Here is a 26,671-nt window from a genome sequence, read left to right as displayed (position 1 = left end):
AAAACATGAAAAGCTTCTGTTCTAACAAGCTGAAGAATTCCAAGTTTTAATAAATTAAAGAGGATGCATTCTACCATATCTTCTTTAAGATAGCCAAAGACAAATCAAGTAAGTAAATTCCAAATTCTCGGGATCTTGTAAGCAGGCAGATTAAGGTTCACTGTACTAAAGAAAATAAACATAAAAAGGCTAATAAACACAAAAAGACCTAATTATAGTAGTTTTATATGTAGAGATTCAACCTACAAAGCGTGCATAACTGGGCTTCATTAAAAAATGATGTCACCAGCCGGGCATGTTGGCTCATGCCTGTAATCCCAGCAGTTTGGGAGGATGAGGCAGGCAGATAACAAGGTCAAGAGATCGAGACCAGCCTGGCCAACATGGTGAAACCCCATCTCTACTAAAAATACAAAAATTAGCTGGGCATGGTGGTGCGCGCCTGTAATCGCAGCTACCTGGGAGGCTGAAGAAGGAGAATCACTTGAACCCGGGAGGTGGAAGTTGCAGTGAGCCGAGATCGCGCCACTGTACTACAGCCTGGCAACAGAGTGAGACTCTGCCTCACAAAAAAAAAAAAGTCTTCAGAATTTGAAAATGAAACTCCTAGCCAAACCTGTTACTGCAAACAACACAGAGTGTAAATTGTTCATGTCAGAGAAAGGCAGACAGCTGTTATGTTCAAAAAGCTAGCAGGCTGAGTATAATTTGGTCGATCCAAATTAGACCTCTACAGACTACTGTAAGTAAATACCCTGAAGACCTTAGAATAAGCTATGTAGGGAGAGCAGTGGAACTGCATAATTGTACTGTTATTGTTTATTGAGGTATGAAAAGCACAACATTGAATAATGCCAAGGTTAAAACTACCAAAAAGCCTTAAAAAAACCACAAAATCTTAGATTCTTTTATAAAACAACAAAAATATCAGTAGTGAAAAATTATACTGTGCAGTATAACTGAAGAACTTAAATGTTCAAATGCTTGTACCAAAATAAGATGATAAAAGTGGTAGAAAGCAATGAAAAATCACAACCCTATTTTCTACTATTTTTTTAAAATCACAAACACAAATATTATTATAATGATTACTGACCAAAATAAAACAAACACCTTGCTTTATAAGCACATGGGAAAACACATCCTTTCCCTTCTCTATGGAAGGCCACAAACTCATCTGTCATCTTCACAAGGGCTGGAGATTCAGATGGCATGTTAACAGTGTGCTTGTTGGGGACAGACGGTTGAGTTAATTAAGTGTTGCCCAGACATACAGACTTGATCAACACAAAGCAGTCAAGGATAATGAGGTGGAGACTAAGAAGACAGTTATAAGACTAGAAGACTGATTACAAACAGTGGATTGAGCAAATAAGTAAATATACCAAAGCTAATAGAAATCCAGATTTCTCATTATTAGAAAAGGGAATTACAAATATGAAAAGACAAAGACTAGAATATATACAGTGTGAATACATCCATATTAGAGGCATTGACGAGAACTTATGGTCTTTAATAGATAAATAAATATATCTCTGTGTATGTTTATTTTCCCAAACATAGGAGGTAAACAAATATATATTGTCTAGCTCTGTTTCACAGGAGGGCCTGGAAGCCATTGCATCCCTGCATTCTCCAAAGAGCGCTTACTTACGTATACCCAAGGGCAATCAGCATATCCAGGGCCTAGATCTTACTAAGGCCAGGTATAGTGGCTCAGGTCTGTAATCCCAGCACTTTGGGAGGCTAAGGCAGGAAGACTGCTTGAACCCAGGAGTTCAAGAACAGCCTGGGAAACAAAGTGAGACCCCTGTCTCTACTAAAAAAATAGAAATTAAAAAAAATTTTAAAAATAGCCAGGTATAGTGGCATGTGCTTGCAGTTCTAGCTACTCAGGAGGCTGAGGTGGGAAGATCACTTGAGCTCAGGTGGTTCAGGCTGCAGTGACCCGTGCTCGTGTCACTGCACTCCAGTCTGGGCAACAAAGCGAGCCCCTGTCAATCCATTCCATCCATCCATTTGTTTGTCTGTCCATCCATCCATCCATCCATCCATCCCTACATACTTTTCACAAATAAAAGGAATAAACTGAATATAAAAAATGAAACTCTCCAGAGAAATGCCTGATTCCAAGGCTGGGGTAGGGAAAGTATTAGATGAGTGTGGAATACGCTGTTGTAATGGAAAGAAGGAAATGCTCAAAGAATGACAGGGACAAAGCAAAAGAGACAAGAGACAGCTTAAATGGGCTCCCACAAGCCACATCTGAGATAAATTAAACATTAAGATAAATGACAGTAACTAATTACAAATCATTGAATAAAATGGAAATCACAAATCCATTTCCTATAAGTTAAAAAAAAAAAGAAAGAAAAAAGAGATGAATGGGGGAAAAGGAGTTCAAGGTTGCAGTGAGCTATGCCTGCACCACTGCACTCCAGCCCAGGCAACAGAGCAAGACCCTGACTCTAAAAAGATAGATGATAGATAGATAGATAGATAGATAGATAGATAGATAGATAGACAGACAGATCGATAGACAGACAGACAGATAGATAAGAAGAAAAGCCTCTATCCTATGTTATAAGCCAACTAATAAATCCAAAAGGAAAAGTAAGATTTAAAATTGGCAACCCACTGCAGTAACATTGATTCAAGTAAGATGTATTAGTGAATGCAAAAAGAAGTGGGTGACAGCTTGATCTGAAATAGAATGTTAGTGTCAAAATATGCCCCCATAAAATATTTATTTATTTATTAACTTTATAGTAGAAAAACCTAGCAGACACTGTACTAACCAAGGGATAACCGTTAACATCCAGCGTAGTAGTAAAAATCGATACTGCCTCCTGATAAAATGCAGTAAGAAAACTACACCTTTACTTCTTTGATATTCACACTAAAAATGCATAACTGGGATCCTAAACATGACAAAACATCAGGCAAATCCAAACTAAGGGACATTCTATAAAATAATTGGCCTGTAGTCTTCAGAAATGTCAGTCATTAAAGATTAAAAAAGAAACAATGAAGAACTATTTCAGACTGAAGGAAACTAAAGCTACCTGGCAATGAAATGCAGCAAGTAACCAGAGGTTGGATCCAAGACTCATAAAGCACATGACTGAGCAAACTGGCTAAATTTGAATAAAATCTGTAGATTACATAGAACTGAATCAGTATTATTTTCCTGACTTTTATGAATGTACTCAGGTTATGTATAAAAATGCTATTTTTTAAAGGAAATACTGAAGAATTAAGGGGTAAAAGGGCATGATGTGGCCAGGCGTGGTGGCTCATGCCTGTAAACCCAGCACTTTGGGAGGCCAAGGTGGGCAGATCACGAAGTCAAGAGATTGAGACCATTCCGGTCAACATGGTGAAACCCTATATCTACTAAAACACAAAAAATTAGCTGGGCATGGTGGCACGTGCCTGTACGCGCCTCCCAGCTACTTGGGAGGCTGAGGCAAGGGAATCGCTTGAACTCAGGAGACAGAGATTGCAGTGAGCTGAGATCATGCCACCACACTCCAGCCTGGCGACAGAGTGAGACTGTCTCAAAAACAAAACAAAAAAAAAGAAAAATCTAATAGATACTAATAATTAATGCTATAGAATGTTAGAAAGGTATTTTTTAAAAAGTAGACCTATTCATACTCACATGACAATATCCACAAAGTATATTAAATGAAAAAAGTAGAAACAATATATACATATAAATAGCTAGATCTCATTTATTTTTAAAGGGGGAGATATTTACATATAAAGTTAGGATTAATAGCTACAAATTAAACTGTTTACAGTTAGCTCTGGAGAGGAAGGTAGGTGGGAGTCGAAGAGAGAAACTTCCATTTTTGGTTTACAAATTTTTTTTTTTAAAGACACAGAGTCTTACCCTGTCATACCAGCCTCAAATTCCCAGGCTCAAGCTATCCTTCTACCTCATCCCCCCAAGTAGCTGGGACTACAGGCACATGCCACCACGCCCAGTTAATACTTCTTTCTTTCTTTTTTTTTTTTTTTTTGTGGAGATTGGGTCTCACTATATGGCCCAGGATGGTCTCAAATTCCTGGGTTCAAGCAATCCTCCTACCTTGACCTCTCAAAGTGCTGGGATTATAGAGGTGAGCCTTCACACCCACCCTTACCATTTATTAATTGTACTTTGTGCCTAATAAAAAAAAACAAACAAATTTTAAAAGTGTATCAGACCTGGGCAAGATTACTGCATGCTCAGTGTGTAGAGAACTCTCTGATTTAGGTCAGGTACAAGTTTATGGTGGAAATAGTAAAAATTAATTCACTTATCAGAGGTTCAAGGAGCAATATTGTCTTATAAAGGGTAATGAGACAGAGGCACTTGAACCAAGACCTGCCTGTGTAACTGTATCTCCTAAGCTTAAACTGTAATTATCTGTTTCAGTAATTGCCTAATAAGCTGATAAATTAACAGCTGTAAGAAATTTGTTTTGTATCATTAAACGTAACTGCTCTTGCAATTGTCTCATTTTAAAGATTTTCTTTTATTTTTTAAATTTATACACAAACACACATTTTTTTAAACTAGTCTCTGAGATTGCTTCCACTTTTAAATTACTATTTTAGTTTTTAAATTAACTCTTACTTCTTAGAGTTTCCAGGCCGTTCTCAAGTCTACATGCTCAGCAAGAAAAAGCCGTCAAACACAATGATCCTATCACACCAGCCTCATCAACTGATCACGCAAATTTTTATCAGGCCATATATATAATTTAGGCTATTAAAATTTGCACAATGTTTGCAAATTAAATTATTATCTGAAACTATCTCCAGAAACCTGAATAACACAAAACTCTGGGAAAAAAGACAGAGGGAGGAAGAATTTGGCTACTATGGTCCCAAACTGGCCCAGAGCCTTTCATAAACTGTAAAGACCAGGAGCTTGGCACTCCTGCTCTCTTTCCTGAGGTCAAGCATTCAAATTCAAAAGACAAAATTTAAGCCAAAAAACACTAATAAGAAAGCAATAGCAGATGACTCACACTGAGAAACTAGGGAAAGATTCTGAGAGCTCTAACGGCAAAGGAGAAGACAGCCTAGGCCAGATATTTCACTAACTGGCCAAAATTAAATAGTGCTTTGATTCTGTAAGAATGAGAAAAATATAGACATTGTCTCAAGTTTGCCTCCTAGTCTCTATAACACTGCCATGCCACAGGTAGAATGGCTTCGCTAAACAGACTTAAAAGTTGTAAACGGATGACAAGAGATTATCGGATTACAGCTCAACAAAGTCAAACTAGAAAGAGCCAAAAAATTAAATAAAAAAGCACAGATGGTATATATATGTTTATATATACGTAGATATAGATATACAGATGTAGATATAGATATAGATCTAGCAATCCAAGTCAACAAAGTAACCTATTTGCAGTATCTGCGTAGAAACAAATGGGAATAATATATGTGGCAGAGACTACTATTTGACTCTCAATATCCATTCTCCATTTCTTCCTTTAGTACTAGAATCTCTTACTCTTAGCCAATCACATGACTGACAGCCTGGCTAAAGACTGTACCTCTCATATGTGCATGTACTTAGGCATGGACAGTAAGATCTGGCCAATGACATGTAAGCAGAAATGAAACATACTAATGATATCCTAAATAAGAATGGGGTGTGACCACTACTATTGTTTTTCCTGTTCCTGCTGGTTGGAATATAGTAAAGTAGGAAGATAAAGCAGTAATATTAAACCATGAAATAGAAAATACATGTTAAATATGGCAGAGCACCAAGACGGAAGAAATTTGGGTCGCTTGCATGATGATGCGTGTGCTTACTACTAAATCTGCTTTGTTACCTGAGAGAAATACAGTCTCCTCATTAAACTAAGTAATATTCACTATGACAGCAATGTTAATCTATGAGTTGCCACAGAATCCCTTATAGATTACCTGCTAAACCTGTACTTGTATCAGAAAAGGGCTTGCCCACTGAACCCAGATCACCCACAAATTGGGCTGCCATTTAACAAAACACTGTTATGTGCATACTTACCCAGACTCACAGACTGTTCTTGCATATGAGTTATGATCTTCTGTGAGTTCATTACTATGAAGCAAAGATACCTAATAATGTGCACAACTCCATAAGGGCCATTTAAAACTCTTGATACTTACTGACACATTAGCACTATCACTGCTTGCAATCTCAGCAGCCTTTTCAATAATCTGTTTAAAAAAATTAAAGAAAATGAATTTTGGCTCTCCTATTTGTAGAATTTTAAGTGTAAATGACTACATTTATACTTAAACTACATAAGATCTGGCATTGCTACGCTTTGTAACAGAAACATGAATTTTAAAAGCAAAATCATGCTTCTCAAGTGCTTTAAACTCTTGACAACAGGGAAACGATGGTATCACTATAAGGGATTATGATTCCTAGGAAGCACTAAAATTGTCTGTAGATAAAATAAGTACCAGCTAGCATATATATGTCAAAAATTTTCTTTTAAATATAAGTAAGTGTATTCTAGTTAAGACGACGCAAAAACACGTAGTTACTAAATTGTAGAATAAGCTTTTGTCATTTTTTCTTCAATTAACAGACACCAAAAGTAGAAGTAATGACAAGGGGAAGTCTAAAAATAAGTTAAAATTCATTAACTTCAAAGGGGGGGGCCCTCATTCTTGCTAAGATAGAAACCCATTTGTCCAGCAGGAAGATCAATAAGTAAATAATTAGATCAGCTGGGTGTGGTGGCCCACACCTTTAATCCCAGCACTGTGGGAGGCCAAGGCAGGAGGATTTCCTAAGCCCAGCCAGAGCAACATGGCGAGACCTCATCTCTGTAAAAAAAAATAAATAAGTAACTAAAAATAAATTACTAAAAATAAAATAATTTTTAAATGCTATAATTCCCATTCTATTACATAGGATTATAAGAATAAAATAAGATTATGGCTATTTAAATTAACCAATAACCATAAAATTAACCTGAAAAGCAAAACACAACACAAATGATTACAACAAGCATTATATTAAATAAAAAGAATAGGATTTGGGGAAACTTTCAGTTTTTACATCTGTATTATTTACATTATGATAACCATATCTAACTTGTACAATTAAAGGAGATCAATATGCATATACTTACTTATTCACCCATTTTTTGCTTGTTTTTGAGATGGAGTCTATGTTGCCCAAGCTGGCCTTGAACTCCTGGACTCAGGCAATTATCCCACCTCAGCCTCAAGTAGATGCAACTAAAAGCTGCTGTCCCTGTCTTACATATATTTAAAGACTAAAATCTCTATGCCAAACTGATCTTCCTCAAGAAAGACTGTCCAAGGGATTAGAAAGGCAAAAGAAATATTTAATGACCATTTGCAGATGACTGGAGCAACAGTGAAATAAAACTTCTCTTGAAATAGTCTTTAAAAATATTTATATTTGCAAATACAGGAGGCTGTATTTGTAAAAGTACTTCAAAAAGCATTTCATTTGAGCCAAAAGAGCCTATAACTGTTGGACACACATCGTAACCGAACATAATAGTCACAGTTAGGACTATTAAATGTATCACGAGTAGCTACGGCTTATGGATAAATTTCTAGCGAAGGAATAACTAAAGACACTACATAAATATATTGGATGAGTCAAAATGTAGCTTTTTCTACTCAGTGTATACTAAGGTATGTGGTTCTTGCCACATTTGAAATTTCTATTATAATAAGCACAAAATTTAATCTGGTTGTAAATTATTGTTCAGAAAAACATATTTAAAAAACTTGAAATAAAAAATTACTCCTTAGGTGGATAAAATCCAATTATAATGAAAATGAAGAAAGAAACAGTGAATTACATAAATTTAATTTGCATAATACTTTAAGTATTTATAAAGTATAATATCAATCTTCAAAGGCAGTTCGTACTCAAGCGGATTGAGGAAATTAAATAAACTTCCAGCTTATTTTCTGAACATTTTTTTCCCCCTAGAGACAGGGTCTCTCTCTGTTGCCCAGGCTGGAGCACAGTGGCATGACCATAGGTCACTGCAGTCTCAAATTACTGGGCTCAAGTAGTCCTCCCGCCTCAGTCTCCAGACTAGCTGGGACTACAGGCAAATGCCACCACACCCAGCTAACTTTTAAGTTTTTGTACAGACAAGGGTCTCTCTAAGTTGTGCAGGCTATCTTGAACTCCGAGCCTCAAGTGATCCTTCTGGTTCAGACTCCCAAGTTGATGGGATCACAGGCTTGAACCATGGTGCCTGCCTCCTATTTTCTGAGAATTTGTTCAAAGATTTCCTTATGAAAACCAACACTACCCCATCCTGGCTAACACGGTGAAACCCCGTCTTTACTAAAAAATACAAAAAATTAGCCTGGTGTGGTGGCAGGCGCCTGTAGTCCCAGCTACTTGGGAGGCTGAGACAGAAGAATGGCGTGAACCTGGGAGATGGAGCTTGCAGTGAGCCAAGATTGCACCACTGCACTCCAGCCTGGGCGAAAGAGCAAGACTCCGTCTCAAAAAAAAAAAGCAAAAACAAAAACAAAAACAATCAACACTACCAGGTGCAGTGGCTCTCACTTGTAATCCCAGCACCCAGGATGCTGAGGCAGGACAATTGCTTGAGGCAAGGAATTTGAGGCTCAATAATTGTGCCACTGCACTCCAGCCTGGACGACACAGAGAGACTCCATTTTTTAAAACAAAAAACACCATGCCAAACCTAAAGATAAAATATATGACAGCTCAGCTCTCTTAGCCTGTGAATTACCATAGCCCTATATTTAGCCCCCATTAGATAATCTCCTCATCCCCAAGACATGCAGTATGTATATTAAAGAAATATATTTAGAAATGAAGTCCTTACTATAGATTCTATAAAATAACTACATTAGGAAGCGCCACTAACAGACATATTCAACAAAAATCAATTGTTCTTTAAATATCAATTCTAATACAGCAGTGATTATACCTTTAATATTTGAAACAACACGCAGGGCATGTTTCACTGAACATTTTATATATTCAGAGTTACATATAAAAATATTTATAGCCCTTTTTATAAATTTATAGAACAATTATGATTTCTTCATTTTATAAATAAGAAAAGTGAACTCCAGAGGTGTCTTTTTTGTTTTTTTGAGACAGAGTTTCACTTTTGTTGCCCAGGCTGGAGTGCAACAGCACGATCTTGGCTCACGGCAACCTTTGCCTCCCGGGTTCAAGCGATTCTCCTGCTCAGCCTCCCGAGTAGCTGGGATTACAGGCATGTGCCACCATGCCCGGCTAATTTTGTATTTTTAGTAGAGACAGGGCTTCTCCATGTTCGTCAGGCTGGTCTCGAACTCCCAACCTCAGGTGATCTGCCCGCCTTGGCCTCCCAAAGTGCTGGGATTATAGGCGTGACCCACTGCGCCCGGCCTGGAGGTACCTTTTCTTACTTAGTGATAAAGCCAGAACTAACAGAGTTAAGAAGGCTCCCTGATCCATGGTCTTCCCACTCAACAAAGCTGTCATTGTATGGGAAGTTTTGAGACAGACAGAGCTTAAACTATACACAGAGGAACTAATCATTCAATTATTTCATGCATAGTGGCCCTTTAAATAATTAGCTTACCTTATCGAAGGGAGGGTAATAATAAGGTTGTTTTTTATTCTCTGGAAATTTAATATGCAAAGCTGTTGCATTTTCAGTATATGGATTTGTTTGAACAGTTCCCATTGGATTCAACATTTCTTCGAGTTCATCTAAAACATGCAAATAATTTTGGTTCTTAAAAAATGTCTTTAAAACTAAGCTTTAAAAAGCTGTAATGAATCTCCTCTCACGAAAATTACCTTAGAAGTGTGTCAACTACAGAAGTATGACAGACAATTCTATCAGTAGGCCTCTAATTTTCTGTTAATGCTTGGAACAAAATTTCAGTGTGAGTTTGCATACATCTTTAAAAAATGAGAAAGTTAACAAAACTGAATGGCTACTTTACCTCTATTCAAATTTAGTTCTCAATCTTGAACATACTTTAATTGGAACTACTCTCCCTCCATCAAAATTAGGTGGCCCATAGAAACTATAATCTTATCACTATATATGGACTTCTTAATCACATGTAGTCTGGTTTTCATGGTTGTCACAATAACCAAATTGGTATTTTAAGTCATCAATGACATTCTTATCAAATCTAATGATAATGCTCTTTATTATCCTGTAACTGCTGACAGAAAATACCTTCTCTGGTAGCCTCTGGAATACTCCATTAAGTGGTACTCCTTTTACCTCACCAACTGCTTCTTTCTTCAAGGTACTCCTTCCTTTCCCTTTTCCACCACCCTAAATATGGTCAATTCACAGAATTCTGTGTGTGATTTTAGAATTTCAGTGTAGTTAGAAAACTCTGGAGTTCACATTATATAAATTTTTTATTTCACAGATAAGAAACTCATGATGAGAAAATAAGAGTTAGGTGTACAATCTAAGATCTCCCCTCTCCAAAGTAATTTTTCTTTTCTTATACTGACTGTAGTACAATTGTTCTCTCTGTATCTCCTAAGGAAAAAAAATATCAGATCTATTCTACTTAGGTCTAATGTCCATAAAGTATGCACACTCAGAATTATCTCCTAAAGCTGGAAAATCCTTTCAAGTTTTTGTTCCTTAATTCTTCATTCACCTTTTTAAATAAATATTTTCTCACCTCACAGACTCAATTTTCTTCTTTTTTTTTTTTTTTTGAGACAGGGTTTCTGTCACCCAGGTTAGAGTGCAGTGGCATGATCTTGGTTCACTATAACCTCCACCTCCCAGGCTCAAGTGATCCTCCCACCTCAGCCTCCTGAGTAGCTGGGACCACAGGTGCAAGCTACCACGCCCAGTTAATTTTTAAATTTTTGGTAGAGATAGGGTTTCACCATGTTGCCTAGGCTGGTCTTGAACTCCTGAGCTCAAGAGATACACCCAACTCAGCCTCCAAAAGTGCTGGAATTACAGGTGTGAGCAATCACACCAAGCCCAGACTCAATTTTCACCCGGATGGAGGCAACTCTTTTTTTTTTTATCTTGCTGTTTTTTAGAGACAGAGTCTTGCTACATTGCCCAGGCTGGATACAAGCTCCTAGCCCCAAACGATCCTCCTGCCTCAAGTTCCTGAGTTAACTGAGACTACAAGCACACACACACTATTGCAGCTGGCTCAATTCTAATAATTTATACACCTCTAGAGCTGATTTCTCAGCAATTTACAGTTTCATACTTCTGCTCTCTAGTACTATTATACTTTTGTCCTATCAAATGCAACCTAACTGAAATCAAATGTAGTATTTTAGTACTTATTAGCCCCAAATATAGAGGTAATCCTTTAACCTTGTTCAAAAGTGATCAGAAAAAAAGGCACTCTTTTTCTGTGTGTATAGGGAGAGATAGTCTCACTATGTTGTCCAGGCTGGTCTCAATCTCCTGGACTCAAGTGATCCTCCTGCCTAAGTCTCCCAAAGCATTGGGATTACACATGTGAGCCACTATATCTGGCAAAAAAAGGCATTCATATATACTACACATGGAGAGTAAAAATTGATACACTCTATTGGGGAGCAATTTGTAATTACAAGAATTATAAATTTATCTATTCTTTGAATCAACAAACCCACCTCTAAGGAATTTATCTCATATATACACCTGTACATAAGCAAGGTTATTCATTATAGTAGCACAGGCATGGGGGGAAAAAACAGTTCTCCATATAGGTAGATATGGTAAACAAAGCAAGGAGCAGAACATTATACATTATACCGAAAGTGCCATTTTCTGTAGGTATAGGGAGAAAAACAGGAATCCACATTTGTATTTCCTAGTCCATACATAAAAAATTACGGAAAGTTAGGAAAAAAAAAAAAATTGTGATTATATACCTTGTAATGATGACTTAGGGACTCTAGATGATAGACTATTTGTGGTTTCTTTGCTTCTTGCTTGTCCCTACTGGGTTAAATGTAACAATTCTAGAGCTGACACATGCAGAACTAACTCTGTTCATTATTTTTTATCATACATTTTCTCAGAGAGGAAGTCAGGTTCATAGTATTATGCCAAGTTAACACCACCAAAAATTTTAATTTTTACTAAAAATACTAGTCAAGTTGGTTGGTGATTCTGGAGAACATGTGTGAGTCAAAATTAAGATTTTCAAGAAAATATAGTATTTTGGGGCTATATTTTATTGTATTGTGAAAGTTTAGTTCCTCCTAAGAAATATGTCAAATAGGCTGCAAGCAGTGGCTCATACCTATAATCCTAGCACTTTGTGAGGCTGAGGAGGTAAAAATCACTTGAGCTCAGGAGTTCGAGACCAGACTGGGCAACATGGTGAAACCCTGTCTCTACAAAAAATACAAAAAAAAAAAAAAAATTTGCCGGGTGTGGTGGTGTATGTCTGTAGTCCCAGGTACTTGGGGTGCTGAGGCGGGAGGCTCACTTGAGCCCGGGAAGGCAAGGCTACAGTGAGCTGTGTTCAAGGCACTACACTCCAGTCTGGGTGACAAGGTGAGGCCCTGAGTCAAACAAACAAACAAACAAAAAAAGAAATACGTCAAATATACACAGCTCTCCGACATTTGGGGAATAACATAATTAATGAAAATTGCTAGAGGTACATGCTGGAGAACATAGGAATAAAAGGACATACACACACACTATTAGACTGCAAAGAGTTTATAAATATGTCAGTAAATGATTATCCAAAAATAATTTTTCAGGTGACAACTGCTAGTACATGAACATTTTCAAATGTTACTTACAAAGCCATGAATTAAAAAATTCAAATTCAAATTAGTTCACAACTTTACTAGATATATCAACAAACTATAAAGACAGGAAAAAAGAAAAAGAAAACCACTATTATAATGTAAGATTTACACTAAAAATTCCAACATTTGAGAAAGCAGTGTAGACCAATGGGAAGATTTTAGACTCACTTATTTTCTCTGAGCTTCACTTACCTGTAAAAATGAAAATAAAACCATCTACCTCATGTGATGAGGGTATTCTCAGTAGTATTTGAGAAATAAAGGTGTGTGTGGAAGATGCTCCGCTTACATCAAATTTCAGGCTAAAGCCAACTACAGAAAAAGCATTTTAGGCCAGGTGCGGTGGCTCAAGCCTGTAATCCCAGCACTTTGGGAGGCTGAGGTGGGTGGATCATGAGGTCAGGAGATCAAGACCATTCTGGCTAACACGGTGAAATACTGTCTCTACTAAAAACACAAAAAATTAGCTGGGCACGGTGGCATGCACCTGTAGTCCCAGCTACTCGGGAGGCTGAGGCAGGAGAATGGCGTGAACCCGGGAGGCAGAGCTTACAGTGAGTGGATATCGCACTACTGCACTCCAGCCCAGGTGACAGAGCAAGACTCCGTCTCAAAAAAAAAAAAAAAAAAAAAAAAGTGTTTTTACTATTTCTCCCTAATTAGAGAATATTCCTTCTACTAATGAAGAAAGTTAGCACAATTAGGAGCAACAAAGGTTATTATAAAGAAGACACTGTTCTTCAGGAGAATTTCTCAAAAAAAGAAAAAGGAAAAAAAAACAATAAAAAATGCTGAAAGCAACACACATTCATTAAAATAAGAAATATACCCAGGAATAGGTTTCCCCCGTGTGCCTGGCAGCACTGACTGAAAGAGTCAGAAGTTTAGACTATTTTGGTCGGGCACGGTGGCTCACACCTGTAATCCCAGCACTTTGGGTTGCCAAGGCAGGCGGATTACCTGAGGTCAGGAGTTCAAGACCAGCCTGACCAACATGGAGAAACCCCGTCTCTACTAAAAATACAAAATTAGCTGGGCGTGGTAGCACATGCCTGATATCCCAGCTACTAGGGAGGCTGAGGCAGGAGAATCGCTTGAACCTGGGAGGCAGAGGTTGTGGTGAGCCAAGATCGTGCCATTCCAGTCTGTTGCCACTCCAGTCTGGGCAGTAAGAGCAAAACTCCGTCTCAAAAAAAAAAAAGAAATTTAGACGATTTCATTCCTAAATACGGAGATGCATAAGATTTAAAGACAAAGCTACCCATCACAAAACTTAAAAGTTATGTCCCATGGTCAGACTAGACAATCTGTAATGAGCTAAATTAATAATTTGTTAATACTAGAGTTAACTTGTTACTAGCAAAATAATGGTACATTATTTGTTGGAAGTATGTTTAAAATACTAACTTGTTAAAATAATCATTTAAAATATAGGCCAATAACAGTGGCTCATGCCTGTAATCCCAGCACTTTGGGAGGATCACTTGAGGCCAGGAGTTTTGAGACCAGTCTCGGCAATATAGCAAGACCTTGTCTCTACAAAACAATAAATAATAAATAATAAAATAAAATATAGGCCGATTTTAAACCAAAACAAAATTTGTAAAGAAATCTACTCAGAAACAAGTAATTTTATGATAACATTAAAATAATTTGTGTAAATCTGTTTTAGAATAAATAATAATACAAAATGATAACTTTATTTTACTAAATTGAAAGAATGGTGATTCATAAGAAAATATTAACTAGTCCACATGCCAAAAGTTAGTTACTGTTTAACACTAAGGATAAGAATGTAAATCCTACCAGGAAATGAAGACCAGCTGTGTAATATTATGTCTCCAGTTCTCAATTGTCCTTTAAAGTCAAAAACCATCGTATTTACCCACGCTACAGGATAATGCTGTTGAAAAAGATACAATTACATAAATATGCTAAGAATAACTTTAAGGTGTAAACATGCACATGTCCTTTGTTTCAATAATGTTAGTTCTAGAAAGTTCTGGACGATTTCCAAAATAATCTTCTCAAATAAGAACAAGATATACATAGAAAAATGCTCAATATCTTTATTATGTTTAAGAACAACCTTAAAACCCAATTAACAATTCATAATAAAATAGTACATGAATAAGATAGAATATGGATAAACAGCCTTGTGAAAATGAGATTTTTTTTTTTTTTTTTTTGAGATGGAGTCCCACTCTGTCACCCAGGCTGGAGTGGTGGTATGATCTCAGCTCATGCAACCTCCACCTCCCAGGTTCAAGAGATTCTCCTGCCTCAGCCTCCTGAGTAGGTGGAATTACAGGCACCCGCCACCACACCCGTCTAATTTTTGCCTTTTTAGTAGATATGGGGTTTTGTCATGTAGGCCAGGCTGGTCTCAAACTCCTGACCTCAGGTGATCCACCTGCCTAAGCCTCCCAAAGTGTTGGGATTACAGGTGTGAGCCATCATGCCCAGCCAAAATGAGAAATTTTTAATAATCCAAGAAAATACGTACAATATCAGAATACATGTTTTAAGAGCTTTCAGACTACATAAATCTCAATGTGGAAGGAGATAATGTCTCTAGGTATATAAATATGTCTCTAAAAAGGAGGCATTGAGCTGAGAGGACTTTTATATAAACATTTAAATAGATTAATTTTGCCATTTTGTATCAAAAATCTTATAATCAAACACTTTGAGGATAATTCTATATCAAGGAAGAAAAAAATACTAAGGAACTAACGCTTCTGTGACTTTTTAGTCATTAAAAGTTATTTTTAGGGTACCTTTTTTTTTTTTTTTTGGAGACAGCATCTTACTATGTGGCCAAGACTGGTCTCCAACTCCTGTCCTCAAGCAATTCTCCCACCTCAGCCTCCCAAAGTGTTGGGACTACAGGCATGAGCCACTGTACCTAGTCTAAAAATTATTTTTAGACGATTATAGATGATAACCAGAGATGCTTATATTCCCATATTAAGAATAAAAGAACACGGCCAGGCGCAGTGGCCACACCTGTAATCCCAGCACTCTGGGAGGCCGAGGCGGGTGAATCACGAGGTCAGGAGTTCAAGACCAGCCTGGCCAACATGGTGAAACCCTGTCTTTACTAAAAATACAAAAAATAAGCTGGGTGTGGTAGCGGGCGCCTGTAGCCCCAGTTACTTGGGAGGCTGAGGCAGGAGAATTGCTTGATCCCGGGAGACAGGAGGTTGCAGTAAGCAGAGATAGTGCCACTGCACTCCAGCCCAGGTGACAACGTGAGACTGTCTCAAAAGAAAAAAAGAATAAAAGAACACAAATTTATATAGATAAATATAGTAACTAGATTTTAAAAACATATAAAATTAGTGTCCCCATCCCACCAAAAAGTTTTCAAAAAGCTAGAAGAAAGTGAAACACTTGACTGAAAACATAACATGGAAGATGAAAGTATGACAACAGGTCCATCCTGTTATATCCATAATTTCAAAATCTGAGAAGCTCTAAAAACTGAAGGTTTGTTCATAGCTCACGTGACAGCAAAAAGTGGCCAGAGATAACAAAAATCTAATGATAGTCACATTTAGTATGAATATTCAAATATTTCACTCCAAATATTAACACGTTTAATGACGTATTTATGCCCCAGACCCCACAAGGTATGTTGAGTCAGTTAGGATCAATGATCTTTCTAAAATGCACAAAATTCTGAATTCTTAAACATATCTGTCACATGAAATTTCAGTCGAAAGACTGCATAACTGTAAATTTTTCAAATAGCATCATTTTTATATCTTCTTTAAAGTATTACATATGTAATAAAATACTTATAAAATAAATCTGCCAAAAGAAAATCCATGGTAGAAAGAGCAAGATTGCAAAAAAATGCATAAACATAAACATAAGTAAATGCATTAACCTAAATATAAAGACATAAACATGAAAATTTTTTATTTTCTTAAAATCAGTTTTTAAGAATGAAAGTTATCTAATATAATTTAACTTATATTACTCAATTATTCCAAACAGTCTTAAAATTATTCCTATATAAAACAATCCTTGGAAGTTGGTATATCATTACCACTTTTCCAGCTTTTCTGATGGTCTGATATTTAGAGGGATTAATAGTTTTCGTTGATTTCTTCGTTTTTACTTTATCCAAAACGGCATAAACAGCAAAACATAATCGAGCCATTCTTGGTAAGTCACAAATATTAATATCAAATTCCAGTGGTTCATTCCAAATATGATCATTTTTCCCTGATACCTCTGAGCTTACGATGGTTTTACACAGGAGTTCAGTACCATGAAAAAGACCAGCCCTGACATGAACCTGTAATGAAGCAGACAAAAACAAATACGAAGTCATGAATACTGTAACAAAAAACATCTCTTTTTTCTTTGTTTGTTTGTTTGTTTCTACACTAAAAACATCTTTATTTTGGAGAAGGAAGGAACATACCGGAAGAAGAAGCATGCCAAGTTTTAGAAAGCCTACTTGTCTACAGAACCACTAGACAGTAATTAACTAGTTTTATTGTTCAGTAAACTGTAGATAGTCTAATCTGTTTTTCACTTGCAAGTAAACCAGCTACAAAATCACATATTGGTCCAAATACCAGGGTGCTCAATGGTTTAAACAAGTCTAAAGAAATCAAGACAGTAAGTATAAGCATACTATCATATGCTTACCCACTGACTTCACTTACTTGAGGTCTTGTCTTCTCTGTGTGTAGGAAAGAATGAATGGATGAGATGGCTCCAAAGTTTCCTTCTACATCTAAATAATTTATGGATTTTTCATACTAAGTCAAGAGCTAACAAAAGATATTCTATCCATATCTATGATTATCCTATATATCACTGTCCTTTATTTTTCCCTAAAGGCCCAGGGCCAGAGTGATGCAGGGCATGCATAAGATGTCCCAGACAATTTTATTCATTTGCAGTTTTTTAAAAGACCTAATTATCACCAATTTAAAAGTCAGGGAGAAAGTAGAGCTAAAAACAGTAGTAAAACACAGAGATTGACCCAGTGATACACTTTTAAGGTAGAAAGTTTTTATATCAGTTTATTCAGATGTGATATTGGCACACAATATTACTCAATAAATATTTACTAAATAAATGAATACATATGTGGAATTGTTTAGGCTTAGCTTTCATTTTTCAAAAGCTTATCAACAAAGCTTTTTTAGCTAGTTAAGAGTTACCACCTCAGTATTTGAAAAGGAAGATAAATACCCAAGAATATCCACACACTTCATCTATAGATATTAAAATATATTTAAACAGTAATATAAAATTTAAATACTGATGTAAGCAGCAATTTTAATTATAAATATTTATAATTATGAGTTTAAAACCTATTAAAATAATTAAAACTATGTTATGCTGGCATAAATAAAACTGTAGGTTAGTAGGCCAGAGATATAATAAAAAAAGATTACTGACTTAATAGATAGCATTCTTTTATCTAATTCCAGCAAAATAAACACAGATGGATTAGAAAGTTAAATATTTTTAAATGATTAAAAGCTGAAGAAATATTATTAAAAAGGTATCAGAATAACTTTTGAATCTGGATGATGGGTTCATGGAGGTTCATTATACTATTCTACTTTTGTGTATATTTGAAACTTTTCTTTTGAAAAAAATTAAGCTGAATGAAAAAAATTGGTTATTCTAAACGCAGATGGATTATAATAATATGATAAATATTCAAGTAACGGGGGTTACAAAGGATACTAAAAGTAGTTGCAGTAAATCCTCAGGTCACTAGGAATTTACATCTGAACACATGACCTAATTCCCTTCAACTCCAGAAGAAGGCGTAATCCTTCTATTCAAGTCTCCTGGTCCCATATTGCTCCAGCTCCCCAAGTACTGAGATGTTGCTCCTTTGCTCCTCTGCATTGGAAAAATCTTCCTCCAGCAGGCTATAAACCTGTGCAAGTCTCTCTAAAATCAAACTCATACAAAAATCTACCTTAGAAGCTAACTAACCATAATCACTCATGTTCCTTCTACCACACTGACAATGGTACCAGCAGCTACTCAGTCACCTTTGTCTCCTACTTTCAATTCATCGTGAAGTCTACGCTGTACACAAAGAAAAAGTTGATTTATGATGTAACTTAAATGAAAAACAGTATAACACAAAATACTATCAAAATACTATGCTATAGCAAAATACTATCAAAGGCACGGCCAGGTGCAGTGGCTCACGCCTGTAATCCCAGCACTTTGAGAGGCTGAGGCGGGTGGATCACTTGAGGTCAAGAGTTCAAGACCAGTCTGGCCAACATGGTGGAACACCATCTCTACTAAAAATATAAAAATTAGCTGGGTGTGGTGGAGAGCACCTGTAATCCCAGCTACTTGGGAGGCTAAGCAGGAGAATCACTTGAACCCAGGAAGCAGGTTGCAGTGAGTCAAGACTGCACCACTACATTCCAGCCTGGGCGACAGAGCAAGACTCTGTCTCAAAAAAAAAAAAAAAAAAGAGGCATATTCACCTTCTAAAATGTGTGAAGAATACAAATAAAAGTAGTTTATAGGCTGGGCATGGTGGCTCACGCCTGTAATCCCAACACTTTGGGAGGCCGATGTGGGCAGATCATAAGGCCAAGAGATCGAGACCATCCTGGCCAACATGGTAAAACTCTCTCTACTAAAAATACAAAAATTAGCTGGGCATGGTGACGCACGCCTGTACTCCCAGCTACTTGGGAGGTTGAGGCAGGAAAATTGCTTGAACCTGGGAGGCAGAGGTTGCAGTGAACCAAGATTGCACCACTGCACTCCAGCCTGGGCGACACAGTGAGACTCCGTCTCGAAAAAAAAAAGGTAGTAGTTTATAGTGGATAGCTGGAATATTGGTGATTATTGTCTCCTTTGATTAAAGAGGGACAAATACTAAAATCAATGATTTTTTATTTTATATAATGTTACCTTTAAATATTTAAAAATATCCCAGAAAGTATCAAAAATGGCTGGATGTCTAAATGTAAGACCCTATATACAGACATAACAGCAAAATGGCCACAGTCACAGTCAATCCAAAACTCATTAAATGAAACCATGAATGAAAATATAAAATTTTTTTGCTTTTTTTTAAAACTTTCATTTTAGGTTTGGGGGTACATGTGAAAGTTCATTACATAGGTAAGCTGGTGTCACAGGGGTTTGTTACATAGATTATATCATCATCTAGGTATTAAGCCTAGTACCCAACAGTTATCTTTTCTGCTCTTCTCCCACCTCCACCCTTCACCCTCAAGTAGACTCCAGTTTCTGTTGCTTCCTTCTTTGTGTTCATAAGTTCTCATCACTTAGCTTCCTTGTAAGTGAGAACATGCGGCATTTGGTTTTCTATTCCTGCATAAGTTTGCTAAGGATAATAGCCTCCAGCTTCACCCACGTTCCCTAAAGACATGATCTCATTCTTTTTTATGGCTGTACAGTACTCCATGGTGAATATGTACCACATTTTCTTTATCCAATCTGTCACTGATGGGCATTTAGGTTAATTCCATGTCTTTGCAATTGTGAGTAGTGCTGCAATGAACATTCGCATGCATGTGTCTTTATGGTAGAATGATTTCTATTCCTCTGGGTATATATCCAGTAATGGGATTGATGGGTCAAATGGTAGTTCTGCTTTTAGTTCTTTGAGTAATTGCCATACTGCTTTTTACAATGGTTGAACTAATTTACACTCCCACCAACTGTGTAAGTGTTCTCCACAACCTCACCAGCATCTCTTTATTTTTTGACTTTTTAGTAACAGCCATTCTGACTGGTGTGAGATGGTATCTCACTGTGGTTTTGATTTGAATTTCTCTAATGATCAGTGACATTGAGCTTTTTTCCATATGCTTCTTGGCCGCATGTATGTCTTCTTTTGAAAAGTGTCTGTTCATGTCCTTTGCCCACTTTCAATGGTCTTTTTTTCTTATAAATTTGTTTAAATTCCTTATAGATGCTGGCTATTAGGCCTTTGTCTGATGCATAATTTGCAAATATTTTCTCCCATTCTGTGGGCTGTTTACTCTGTTGATAGGTTCTTTGGCTCTGCAGAAGCTCTTAAGTTTAGTTAGATCCCACTTGTCAATTTTTGCTTTTGCTGCAATTGCTTTTGGTGTCTTTGTCATAAAATTTTTGCCCATTCCGAAGTGCAGGATGGTACTGCCTAGGTTGTCTTCCAGGGTTTTTATAGTTTGAGGTTTTACATTTAAAGTAAATGTAAGTGTACATTTACATTAAGTCTTTAATCCACCTTGAGTTGTCTTTTGTTTATGGTATAAGGAAGGGGTCCAGCTTCAATTGTCTACATATGGCTTGCCAGTTATCCCAGCACCATTTATTGAATAGGGAGTCTTTTCCCCACTGCTTGTTTTTGTCAACTTTGTTGAAGATCAGACGGTCACAGGTGTGCAACCTTATTTCTGGGCTCTTTATTCTGTTCCATTGGTCTATATGCCTATTTTTGTATTAGGTATTATTTTTTAAAACAACCATTTGGGTTTTTCTCCCTCTCTTTAAGCAGGCAGTTTCAGGATTAAGTAGTCACACCCTTAAGCAACCTTTCTTTAAGTCCATGTCTCTGAACTACTTCAAATGGTATTTCCCTGTGTTCCCAGAAATTAGTCAAAAAGCCTGGGGACTTTCATTTTGTTTCTAAAGACTTGAACTAAAGAAAATTATGAAGAAAGATTTATACAACAGCACTTTTAGAAAATCTTTCTATCTACCTTATATGCTATACGCAAAGTATCTAAATTATGAGAAACTTACTTTAGCACAGATTTTTTTTGTTTTTGTTTTTGAAGATGAAGTCTCACTCTGTCACCCAGGCTGCAATGAGGTGGCATGATCTCAGCTAACTACAACATCCATCTCCCAGGTTCAAGTGATCCTCCTACCTCAGCCTCCCAAGTAGCTGGGATTACAGGTGCGTACCACCATGCCTGGCTAATTTTTGTATTTTTAGTAAAGACAGGGTTTCATCATGTTGGCCACGCTGGTCTCAAACTCCTGAGCTCAAGCCATCTCCCCACCTTGGCTCCCAAAGTGATGGGATTAAAGGCATGAGCCACCACGTATTCGGTCTAGTGTGGTATTTTACATAGCTAAAATAGAACACTAGATAGAATAGGAATAAGTGAAGGCCTATTAAGACACACTTCACTTCTTATATTCCTAATTACTTTGTTTCTCTAAATAAAAGTTTAGTTGCCTGTAAGAACCATCCAACAATTATTTTCTCCTGAGCAATGAAGAAACAGCCCCATCATCAATGTCTGTATCAGCTCTGTATCATCTCCAGAGAAGTCTTTCAAGACTGAAGAAATAATTTCACAGCTTTAAACACATGACCAAAAATTGTGTATGACATTATATACTCAACATTTAAACTAAATTCCATTCATTTAAACTAAATTCATATAAATCCCCAATCTGCTCTGCAAACACTGACCAAAAAAGGGGGGGTAGGGGAAGAAATGTGTATGTACAGTGTGAAAATAGAAAATGAGACCTGAAGAAATATCTAGGCTAGAAAAAAAAGCTTGGGAATCAAGCAAAGGTGGTGCACTTTTTCAAGTTTCTGACAAGGAAGATACCAGTAATTGCTTTCCAAGATCTGATGACGACTAAGTGAGAAGAAAATCACTAAGAGGTGTTGATGCAGGGTCCACATGCCTGAGGCAAACAACCCATCTGACTTCTGAGTTCCTTGACCTCAAAATCTCCAACTGGGTACTTCTCTCCTTCCCTTCAGCCACACAATCCCACGATCCCACCCTGAATTTGACTTCACCACACCCTAGCACCTCCAAATCACTAATTATTACATCTCAGTTTCCAACCAACCAAATCTACCACTCAGATTCCACCCCGATTCCAACTTACTGTTAATACATTCCCAAAGGAAAACTCTGTAGCCATCACTAAGATCACTATTTCAACAACCAACACCTCTTTCTCTCTGCTTCTCTAATAGTTTTGTCTGCCTTCACTCTCACCAAAATTATCTGCAAATGCCTCTCTCCCATCACACTCATCTGGAAGTCTGTATCCTGGATAAACCTAATCACCTGCCTCTTCTCCATCCCAAATGTTTTCAGGCAGGCCAGCACCATGACTGACTGTTTTCAAATATAAAATTACCATTTCAGGCCGGGTGAGGTGGCTTACACCTGTAATCCCAGCACTTTGGGAAGCTAAGGCAGGCAGATCCCTTGAGCACAGGAGTTCAAGACCAGCCTGGGCAACACAGCGAAAGCCCATCTCTACAAAAAAATACAAAAATTAGTCAGGTATGGTGGCATGCACCCGTACTCACAGCTACTCGGGAGGCTGATGTGGGAGGATCGCCTGAGCCCAAGAAGCATAGGTTGCAGTGAGCAGAGATTGTGCCACTGTACTCCAGCCTGGGTGACAGAGCAAGACCCTGCCTCATTCAGAAAGAAAAAATAAAGAAAATAAATGAAAGAAAGAAAATAAAGAAAAAACTATTTTGTTACTACAAGATTTCTTACCTTTTATGCTCAAAACTTCTATTACCATTTACTCTCCAGAGAGATAATCAGTCTGCAAACTACAAAAAATTTTTAAAGCCCTGTTTAAGCTTCTTTTTGGGAAAATGAAAGTGATTTCACTGGCAACTAACACTCCATACATGTTCATGAAAGGTGAGTGGGGGAAAGGGCAGTGCCATCTATTCACACATGATTTCTGCTTAGGAACTTCATATCCATAATTTTTTTTTTTTTTTTTTTTAGAGGGAGTTTTGCTCTCGTTGCCCACACTGGAGTGCAATGGCATGATCTCGGCTCACTACAACCTGTGCCTTCCAGGTTCAAGCAATTCTCCTGCCTCAGCCTCCCGAGTAGCTGGGATTATAAGCACCCGCCACCACGCCCAGCTAATTTTTTTGTATTTTTAGTAGAGATGGGGTTTCACCATGTTGGTCAGGCTGGTCTCCATCTCCTGACAGGTGACCCACTTGCCTCGGCCTCCCAAAGTGCTGGGATTACAGGTGTGAGCCACCACACCCAGCCAAGATTATTTTAATGTTACTCTAAGCTCAGTTGATGATCCATGTGTGCATATATAGAGAGAGAGAGACACACACACACACTTTGATCTTATTTGATCTTAAATGAACACAACAAAGTCTCCATTGTCTAATCATTCCCAAATCCAGTTTTGAATAAAAATATGCATACAGAATTTCCTGAAAAACACACAGTATTTATTTAGGAAGTCTAAATATGATTCAATTAAAGATAAACCATCAAATGACTGAATACAGTACTAAGACTGAATTAATCTGGTCTCTTCTAGAATGACTTTTTCCAGATTACACTGTCAATATATTTTATGTCTACCTAGTGAAAGACATTATAAGAGAGATGAGAAGCATTATTTTACCTACTATAATATGATATTGTCAGAGGTATTGGTGCTCACTACATTACGCACTGTGTCTCATTCATAAGGATTCCCTAAGCATATCTCTCTCAATTTACAGTATTGAAATATGCTACAAACTCATAGTTTGTTTTATCTTATGAGATTCTGAATATTATAACTGATCATGTTTTCTCTTTGCCTTGTCCACTAGGTGTAGGGCAAGCAGACAGCCAAATATGTAGCCCACATCAAGCAAATAATTACACAGGATCTAATATTATATACATACCTACTGGAAATCTTGCTACTGGGTGGTTTTTTTTTCTTATTTCCTGTCAATTAACTATCTTCTATTTTTTTTTTTAAGTCAAAACTGTGTATACTGTATGTGCTATGTAAGAGAGAGAGACAAACACACACAAAGACTGTGTGAGAGGGTGTAGGCTCACCTCAAATAATCTGTAAAATGAGATTTGGTAAATCACAAATAAAACAAAACATACATAAAATATATTTTGCATCTGTTGTATGGGAGGTTATAAGATAGGAATATCAGGATTAAAATGGTATTCAATTCTTACTCTCGGTAATCTTACATGAATTTGTCACCTTTTTAATATGGCATTTAAATGTAATTTATGCAGAAAATTATGAATTTTACAAATGATTATTTTTCAATGTTCTGGTGATAAAGACATTGAGAAATAAAAGACAAATAAGTACCCACCATATAATAAAGGCTCAACACATGTTAGCTAGTATTTAAAAACAAAACAGAATGCTAGTTATAACTGCATCCAAAAACTTCTGGCAAAACTCAGGTATAGGAAATGAAGTAGAATTAGGGATGAGCTGCTATAAAAGCTCAAAAAACAAAACAAAAACAAAAACAAAACCCTCAATTATAATGGGCTAAAAAAAAGTCCCATAACACCTGTGAACAGCTACAACAAAGAATGTGATCTGGGAAAGAATAACAGTAAAGAACTAACCTAACTTGAGCATGGTGACAATTGAAAAAAAAAAGAAAAGACTCTGTACATTCTGAAAAAATATTGTTGAAAATAAGTATCATTATTTAATAGTCAAAGTATGATTTATTTAAGGCCAAGTCATTAAGATCGGTTCTGCTTGAGAAATCTCTGTGTACTTTACCAAAATTATTAAAGTTGACAAATGGTCAAAAACAAACAAGAGTAGGAAAAAAGATCCAACTTTATAATGATGCTAAAAATATTGTTCTCTGAATTTAGAATCTCCCATTTAAAAAAAAAAAAAAAGCATAAAAAAAGTTTTTGTTTTCAGAAAAAGCAGTAACAAAATCCATTTTCTAAATTTGTATCACATGAAATTTTATAAAAATTGTCCCATTTCCTGAAGTTTGATCTGGGTCTTCTTTAATCTTGAGAAGTAAAGCATTTTAAAGTATAATTAATCATGCTTTAAAGCCTGGCACAGTAGTTCACGCCTGTAATCGCAACACTTTGGGAGGTCGAGGTGGGCAGATCACTTGAGCTCAGGAGTTCGAGACCAGCCTGGGCAACATGGCGAAATCTCCTCTCTACTCAAAATACAAAAAAATAGCCGGGCGTGGTGGTGTGTGCCTATGATCCCAGCTACTCAGGAGGCTGACGTGGAAGGATCCCTTGAGCTTTGGGGCCGGAGCCTGTGGTGAGCCGAGACGTGTCACTGCACTCCAGCCTGGGTGACAGAGTGAGACCCTGTCTCAAAAATAAAAAATAATAATAATAATAACCATGCTTTATACAGTTACATGTTTTATTATCCAACTTTAATAAATTTTCATAGAAACACTTCTTCACAAGCCCCAGAACATTAGGAGAGCAAAAGAAGTCAGGCTTTGTCATGCAAAGGACTTGCCACTGTGCTATAGCAGGGAGGTGCCAAGCCAACACACAGACTGCATTCCTATACTCACCAATTAAAAATGTTCTGTGTTGAATAAGATATGAATTTTTTTCACATCAACATTTTAATTTCCTTCTTGTTCCACAATATGGCCAAAATCCACTACATTTTTGCCCTTAGATATTAGACACAAAAAAAGATCAGTAGCATGAATAGGTGGAAATTCCCATGTTTTGGGAATTTCCCAGCCTTGATCATTTGTAAAAGGGAAAAACTGTCTCTTCTACCTTCATACACTTCAGACACCAAATGTGAGGGTTTTTCCTACAACAACCAATTATCTAACTCTCTGGACACCAATTGGGTATCCTACAATTCAATTTGACACTACCTGGACTTCGTGCAGATGCTACCGGGTTATGGCATTAGTTCCATAAGACTGACTTCCAATTCAGATGACAATTGCAAATCCCAGGTTATTATTTGTACTTCTGATCAATCGAGGGTTCCCACAAAAGCCTTCTTCAGGTTCAATTTGCTCTAATGGCTCACAAAACTCAGGGAAACACATTTATCCATTTATTATAAAGGATATTACAAAGGATA

At 36.9% G+C, this 26,671-nt stretch overlaps 1 protein-coding gene across 1 annotated transcript in view; it reads right to left on the bottom strand.

The window, feature by feature from the left end:
* The window catches only part of PIK3CB (phosphatidylinositol-4,5-bisphosphate 3-kinase catalytic subunit beta), a 188,295-nt gene that overhangs the window by 48,876 nt on the left and 112,748 nt on the right, over nucleotides 1-26,671 (bottom strand). Inside the window, exons 9-12 of the mRNA XM_025377335.1 lie at nucleotides 16,857-17,108; nucleotides 14,606-14,702; nucleotides 9,618-9,748; nucleotides 6,166-6,216 (exon numbers count right to left, since the gene is read on the bottom strand). Coding sequence (XP_025233120.1) covers nucleotides 6,166-6,216; nucleotides 9,618-9,748; nucleotides 14,606-14,702; nucleotides 16,857-17,108 — 531 coding nt within the window. The remainder of the gene's footprint in view (nucleotides 1-6,165; nucleotides 6,217-9,617; nucleotides 9,749-14,605; nucleotides 14,703-16,856; nucleotides 17,109-26,671) is intronic.

The sequence above is a fragment of the Theropithecus gelada genome, chromosome 2 (genome assembly GCF_003255815.1).
Source record: "Theropithecus gelada isolate Dixy chromosome 2, Tgel_1.0, whole genome shotgun sequence".
Taxonomy (NCBI): Eukaryota; Metazoa; Chordata; class Mammalia; order Primates; family Cercopithecidae; genus Theropithecus; species Theropithecus gelada.
Note: the sequence above shows the minus strand (reverse complement) of the source record. Positions and strands in the feature narration are given on the sequence as shown.